The following is a 7,849-nucleotide window of genomic DNA, read 5'->3' as shown; positions in this document are numbered from 1 at the left end:
CTGCAATACCAATAATAAAAAGCACACATTTAAACACCAGCTGTACCACAAAGTTTTATAGGAACAGACTGAGAACATTCAGGCCAATTTGCAGCTCTCATTGTGGTATTTTGAGCCTATGGCTCCTTTTTGGGGAAACACATTATAGTGAGAAACAATAGAATTTGTCTCTTTTCCTTGCAGTATAAAGCACAGTCTCCCAAGTATCTGAGTATGAAGAGAGAAGCAGTGCAGTGGCAGCAAGGAAAAGCAGACGCCACAGCTTCTTTCACATCTATATGCGTATTCATGACTGTTGAGTCAGAAGTATCTTTGTATTTTTTGGTGTTTCAGAGCAATCATTTTCTTTTCAGCCCGTTCTGTCATTCAGAGGTGTTGAAATACCTACTTGAAATAAAATTGGGAAACCAAATGCACACAGCTGGGCCAATTTTTTTTTTATTCATCTTATTTGACACTCACATTACAAAATTTAGAAACCATAGACAGTTCAGGCAAACTGTTAAAACACAGTATAAATTAGGGGTTTTTAATATATAAATTCTATACACAGGTATGTTAGCTTGAACATGACTGACAAAAGGATTTCATAACAATCTTACCACAACTGTATAAAAAGGCATGGGAGTAGGACTGGCACTATAATCATGAATGCGGGTTACCACAACAGCTATAAAGCATAACAATGACCATGCTATTCTTGCAGTGTTTATGGGGGTACAGTATGCATTTTACCATTAACATTTTGCAATATCTATGTACAGTCACAAAATCATAACAGCCACTTTCAAGTAACCTTACTGTTTTCTGCCTGCGCAGTTGATAAAGTGTTGGTAATTGCTTTGAGGACTTCCAACAAATCTACACGGTTTGAGTATTGTGGAGGGGAAAGGGATTTCAGTTCAGCCTGAAAATGAAATAGCTTAGTTTAAAGAAAAAGCTATGGGAAAAACACAGCCCCTCATTGCTACTGTTCCCACAGTCAGTACCTACCAGTCTTTTAATCCATATTTCCTTTTATCCTAGCTTACTCTTCCTTAAAAACTAATTTATTTCCATTTTTTTCCAAGCACAGTTGTAAAAAGGAATTACAATAATAGATGAAACATAGAAGTTGCAAACAATTTGGGGTACATTTTTGAATGCACATGTTTTCCAGGTGACCAGACACACATCTTTTAATTTCTCACTCTGAACATAAGGACAGTTCTGTTTACTCATTTTTAAGACTGTGAATAAATGTTTTGGAGTAATATGCTCTTAGGGTATAGGCTTAAGATCACTGGTATTGTCACATTTCACAGAGCTTGCTAAAAAATCCCAAACTAAAATCTGATTTGTGATTCTGTGATTCTGATTTCTCACCTTCGTATACTGATGAATACTTGCTAAAAGTGAAGAGTTCTGGAACACAGAAGCCAATTTATTTTTCATCTGTGTTGAGTACTGGCAGTTTTATTTCATTTTACAGGCTGGCTCCTAAGGGAAGTACTTGCCTGTTGGTAAGAATCATATCTTGAAACATGTCTAATAGCTGTGTGCTTGTATCTTTCACAAAGCTTTAAGAGTTAGGAGGATTTTACTGGAACAATTCCTTCTTCTTCAAGGTGAGGACATACTATAAGCAGTAACCCAGCTTGGGCTGTTATGAAAATACATCTCGTGTCAGCTGTCTAGATTATAGCCCCCATTTTCTCGATTCTGTGTACTCATATGCCAAACATCAGGAAACGATCACACACTTAGCTGTCCCCCAAATATGGGGATTGTAGAAGCTTAATTAAATAATGAAAGCAATGATGCAATACTGACCAGTCACAGCTCACTGAGGAAGTTGCATTTCTCTAAAAGGTAGCTGGGTTCTGGGATTTTCTGGTCACAGGTCCATTAAATAGGCTGTGCACATTTCAGAATGAAGTTTACTGTACAGGTATTTAACTTACAGAACAAGCGAGTCCTGAACTTGAAGTCTTCTGCATTCAGGAAGGCCTGGGAGCAATGCTGCACTGCAGTTTTAGTCTGGGCTGGTACTTCTGGTGCCAGGAAGGAAGGGAGAAGGGACTGCTAAAGTGACAGCTCTGGTATATGAGTGCAGAGCCCGTGTATGGCAGAGAACCTGAAAAATACTCCCGTGGCATTTTGCAAGAGCTGTTTATAGAGCAAAATGCCAATTCTGTGGAGGGAAAGGCATCAAGGGGAGAGATGGCAGTCCAAGCCACTCCGAATGTACAGCATTACAGTCTGAGTTTGGCCACAGTGCAAGGCAAGGGATCTAGACAAGTTATCCATAGCTAGCTTTATTCTGTAACCGAGGTTATAGCCTGAGTTTCAGTGTCTTGCACCTCTGCAGAGGGTATGAAATGCCACCCGTACAAGCTATTAACTTCTAATATATATCTTGCATAGTATACAGATGCAGAATGTGATGCCTTCTGTGCGCACTGACAATGTAGCTGATATTTTTTGCATATCTGAAAATATGCAAAAAGAACTGTAGAAGAAATAAATACAAAACAGGTCTGCCTCCAGATCTGTTCCACTGAAAAAAAACCAAAGCAACTTGTTTGTTGCCATCCCTGCTCAGCTCAGGGACTGCAGTGCAGCTAATGTTGATTATAAAGAAAGGGACTCCCCAAGGCAGCGTGCTTCCTTTCCAACATGCCCAGTGTTAAAGTACTGGTACAGCTTGGTGCACGCATCACTGCATGTCACTGTATTCTCTCCTGCCTTGGCCTGCCCAGCTGCCATTGATGTTAATAGGAATAGCACATGCACAGTTATCTTTTTCCACTCTGCTGCCATGCTGTGAAATACAAAAGTTAACAACCATCAAGGTGTTACAATTTTTTAGTACTTATTTTATCATGCTGCTTGGATCTTACAATCTCTGTCAATGAAGTAACAAATTCTCCACTGTTTTCCGGCCCTCTAGAGGAACTTTTAGTTCCAAGAATTTTCTTGTAATTATTCTGTTGGATGGAGGATGAAATACGTTTTGCCTCGGGTGAATTTCCAGTCATGTCCTACCTTTTCAAAGCATTGTATCCCAGCTTCACAAACCTCAGGGCTTGGACAGGAATTTGCATGACAGTTTGTACTGGACCATCTATCACTGCTGCACCCCATCAGTGTATGCACTGCTGTATGGATACCAGGTATGTCAATGCTGTTCCCCAGACACAATTCAGTAATTCCCTGCACCAAATACTGAGGTAATCTCATTTAACAGATAACATTAACAAAAAAGAAAGGAATGTTTCTGGCCCACAGTTGAGCCTTTGAGAAGGGAGCAAGGAGCGTTGCCATGCTTCCTCACCTCTTCCTAACCCTATTCTGCAGGCGCAACAATGGAAATACTCAGTTTACAATCAAAGGGGTTTTAATTTCTGATCAAAGACACTCCTGAGACAGTAAGGCTGATTTCTACTGCTTTAAAAAGAAAAAAGGATTCAAAACCAGAAGGCCAAATTCTGCTCTCAGATGTGAATTAATTCTCTGGATCAAATTCCTTGACTTTGCTTCTGAAACGTCAGCAACGTCAGAGAAGACGTTTGCCAAGGCTGGATTTTCACCCTATTAAGTGCACCTGCCCATCTGAGAGTCGGAACTGGCCCTAACAAAAGGCTAAGGACTATTCAAGTTGCCAATGTAATTTAATTCCTATGAATAACCCTGGAGCAGTGCTACAGTTACAGTACTGCTCCAAAACCCATCAAAATCAATTGCAGTTTTTCCCCTGGCACAACACTGAGCTTGAGTTAGGTCTCTATAAAACACTGTCATTATTAGGCCAGATACTGTAAGCAAAACAGTATCTTTTCTACTGATAACTCCAGTATCTTTACTTTTTGATAACTTCAATTATATATTCAGTAATCTGAATGGTGTTCTAAGCTGGATTTACCATCTTGCAAACCAGTGCTTGTGTGCTTTAACAAAAGGTGCATAAACTATTGCAATAAAACATGACAAACTGACCAAGGTATCAGTAATGGGCTGGCTTAATTGTAAGCAGGTGATTATCTTATCAATACTGACCCCATCATAACATATTCCCAAGCTAAAGAAAACATCTCTACGCTTGAACTAATTCGAAATGCCTTAGCAGCCGTGTCTGCACTGTGTTGATCCCAGCACAGCTGAGATCACAGTTTGATTCCAGATCTGCATGTCCTCTATCCGTGTGGGGAGCTCCCAGCAGTCGTACAGCAGGACTGCCACCTGCCTAGCAGAGGGATAAGGATGTACTGTGCAAGTGCACCCTGCTGCGTGGGGTTCTTCTGGGTGAGACTCCACGAGTTCTCTACCTTCCAAATTCAGTCATGGCCAGGAGATCTATGTTTAATTATCTGTCCACCTTTAATGAGGTGATGTGATTGATGCTGACGTGAAATTGAGAGCGAGTCTGAACGATTAACTGTCTTTTGGAAGGCACTGAGCAAGTTCCTCCGCTGACTTCAACACAAGCTGAAGGCACACAACTCGTATTTTGATGAGCTTTGGATCTAGCCCTATGTTGCAGAATGGCACTCTCAAAAAATGAAATACAGGACTTGTGCTGCACTCTGATTACACAAGAGGAGGTGCAGAAATGATTTAATATATTTAGGTCTTTTCAAATATTGCTGTATAGGCAGAAGCTAAGTTAATGCTTCTGAAAGACTGTATCATCTCACTGGCTTACTGCGTTAACACCCTAGGATGATCTGGGGCTTCTGAAAGTCCCAGCTCTAGTTTTGCTCTGTTCTCTGCTGCATTAGCTCATGCAGTTATCAGGGAGGCAAATTCACCAAAAAATAGTGGTGGAAAGCCATGGCATAACTAACTGTAACTTGTCTTCATGTTAGTCCAATGACTACATGCCTTACAGTTATTTTGCAAGGTGCAAGCAGCATTTCTGGAGATCATACACTGTTCTGTGTACTGGCATCAATATGCCATGCACCTCTGTGAAGCATTAATTGCTTTAGTATCCACCAAGAGATGAGGATGTTCAGCACCTTCAAAAAAAAACCCCTTTTAAATGTGGGATTATATAAAGGCTTAAGGATGATCTGGTGCTTCTGAAAGTCCCACTAAGCCCTTAATACCTTCCTAAATCTAACTTCAATGCTTCCATTTTAAGTATTGGGGATTGAAAATTTTGGACCGTGAATGTAATTTAGTTTGCAGCAGTGATAAATGCTATGAGTCCAAATTTTAACTCACAAAATTGCCTGAATTCACGGAAGGTACCCGAGGCTGTAAAATATCACGAGAAATGGAAATTCGATTCATCTTTGGGTGCTATCATCTCAGCTGTACCGGCCTCTATTGATCATTGGAAAATGATCATGTGCACTTTAAAAAGCAGTTTTAGGGAAGGGCCCATCCACCCCCAGTGGGTTTCAGACAACTAAAAAACCCGTTCTGCCATGAAGTCATGCTGTGCACGTGCAATGCAGACATTACAAAAAACAACAACAACAACAAAAACCCATTTAGCAAACACATGTAAGCATTGCCATTGTTTATGGATATGTTTATGGTTATTGCTCTGGATTTGGTTGGAATTAAACAATTTTTTAATGGCATCATTTTGGAAATGGTTCTGCTGGAAGCAATGGCTGTGTGTGTATGTTTCCCTGTATAGCTCTCAGCTCACGGACAAAAATTAACAAACAGTATATCAACAGTATCACCGGAAGAATTGCTCCCTGGCTGGAAGGATGCCATCCCATCCTCACACTTAGTTCTTCCATACAGAGCCCGAGTACAGACATGACATTTTTATGTTCCCCCTGCTTGAACTTGTGTGCTGGTAGATAAATGAAGAGGAGAATCAGTGCTCTCCATCACATCCCTGTGAATGCACATCTAGAAGAAGCTGTCCTGGACAGCTCAGCCAGCTGCAAGAGTGGATGCCACGTGGCCATGATGCAGATTGCACAGGTTTCCACAGATCAAAACCCAACCTAAGAACTGCACTGGAGATACCAAGCGTTAGCATGTGACACAGAACATGTCTCAGGCCACTGTTCTCGAGGTCAGCTCAGCTGCCTGGGCTGCTCTCAACTACTGCCTCACCAACGCCTCGTATTTCAACACCTCACTCAGGCATGGACAGCCTTTGTGAGGTCTGGCAGTAGGCAGGAGCAGTTTCAGCTTTCTGTCTAAAAGCGCAGGCAAGCTTTTATGATTAGCTTCAGTTTTCCAAATCCTATGGCCATTTGGAATCACTCTAAATTGAAATAAAGCAGTTAATGATTTCAAAGAAAGCTTTATGTCCTGCTATTGTAGACAGAGAGGAACATCTGAAAGGTCAGCATCAAGTCAGTAATAAAGCAAAGTATCACAGGGCATTAGGTTTCAGTTAAGCTTTTTGAGGTTTTCTGGGGGGCAAGTGGGAACAGCCCTTCCACATACATACAGTCCTTCCACACACAAACTCTTCTGGCTTTTGACTCTAACATCCACATAGTTCATTATCACATATTATATATGTTAAAGTAGCACCATGATCACTATACAAATGTAAAAAGAGGATGTAGTCCCTGCTTGCTATTACCTGTAAGGAAGTGGTAGATACTGTTTAGAACCTAAAAACTAAAGAGGAAGAAAATGGTTATCTGCTAACGAATGACAGATTTTGCACTTGAGTGCATTCATTCTAGCCTGAAACCCTTTGTCTTTTTAAAGAAATTACCCTCTCTCTTACAGAGCAATTATTTCTTCCTTCCTATCCTCTTAGTATCAAATTGCAAAATAAACAGTACTGTATAATACTGTACAATAATGCCGTATCCTTTTTCTTTAAGCGTGATAAAGCCCTCTAAAGGATGCACCTCAGCAGGAACGAAATTATGGAATAGGCTACACACATTAAATAGAGGTAAACTGAGTCCATCTTCTTCAGTTCAGCTTTAGATGTTGGCTGTAGGGGGTCCTTAAGGACTATCACATACAACCTCCTCAGATCTGCCAACATTCACAGTAAGAAAAACAACAGCAGAGGCAGGAATAGTAACTAAGCAATAGTCATACTTCAGATTGTTCTCTGTAAAAATGCATGGGATTTGCACAGCTCTCCCATGCTGATGTGATCTGTGTGTGACATACATGGGTATCTATGAGCGACTGATGTCATTTTCATCCGCTGGAAGCTTTTACCTGTTGCAGTCAGTGCTTTGTTCAACAAGGCTGGGGGACTGCTAATGTTAGATTAAGTAGTTCTTTCTTCATTCAGCAATTAACCAGATTGCTGCAGTGTCTGATTTGATTTTATAATCCTCAGAGGGTTTAAAGAGCTGCTGTCTGAAGCACCTGCTTCTGAAATATTTATGTCTATATATATATTTTTTTCCCTTTGCAGTACCATGGTTCTCCATGCTCCTGATTTTCTTCTATTTTCCTTCAGAGGCAAAAGTTACAGTGATCCTGACGCAGTTTGGGCACAGCCACAAATAATCTGTTTGTCCTTCCTCTCTGTCTCAGAGTTAGAAAAGCGTCCTTGTGCACAGTTCTGTTGATTTCAGTGGATGAATCCAGTTCATCCATCACGTTAGGCAGTCAAAAAAAAAAAAAAAGAAAAAAAAAAAAAGAAAAAAAAAAAGGCTAACAAAAAACCCAAAAAAAGAATTTGTCTAAATCCCAAACAGGCATCTTTGGAATCAGTAGTGCAAAATGTTTGCGGATTTCTTTTCTTTGACCTACTGCAGTGATCTCTTTATCTTCAAGTCTTTCCTAAAATAGTGGATCTGTAAATTTAAAACATAAGAACAGTGAATAAGTAGTAATTATAAAGGGTGTTGGTAATTTTGTTTCCTTTTGTTTTTACATCACTGTCTTCAGATTCTCATTTACCCCAAAC

General features: G+C 40.3%; 1 protein-coding gene across 1 annotated transcript in view; it reads right to left on the bottom strand.

Moving 5' to 3' along the window:
• Positions 1–424: 424 nt before the first annotated feature.
• Positions 425–7,849, bottom strand: part of RASGEF1C (RasGEF domain family member 1C) — a 71,329-nt gene continuing 63,904 nt past the window's right edge. Inside the window, exon 14 of the mRNA XM_052689970.1 lies at positions 425–7,736. Within this exon, the coding sequence (XP_052545930.1) occupies positions 7,712–7,736 (25 nt within the window). The 3' untranslated portion in view covers positions 425–7,711. The remainder of the gene's footprint in view (positions 7,737–7,849) is intronic.

The sequence above is a fragment of the Tympanuchus pallidicinctus genome, unplaced genomic scaffold (assembly GCF_026119805.1).
Source record: "Tympanuchus pallidicinctus isolate F22 unplaced genomic scaffold, pur_lepc_1.0 scaffold25, whole genome shotgun sequence".
NCBI lineage: Eukaryota > Metazoa > Chordata > Aves > Galliformes > Phasianidae > Tympanuchus > Tympanuchus pallidicinctus.
The sequence above is the reverse complement of the archived record's forward strand: the minus strand, read 5'-3'. Positions and strand labels throughout refer to the sequence as shown.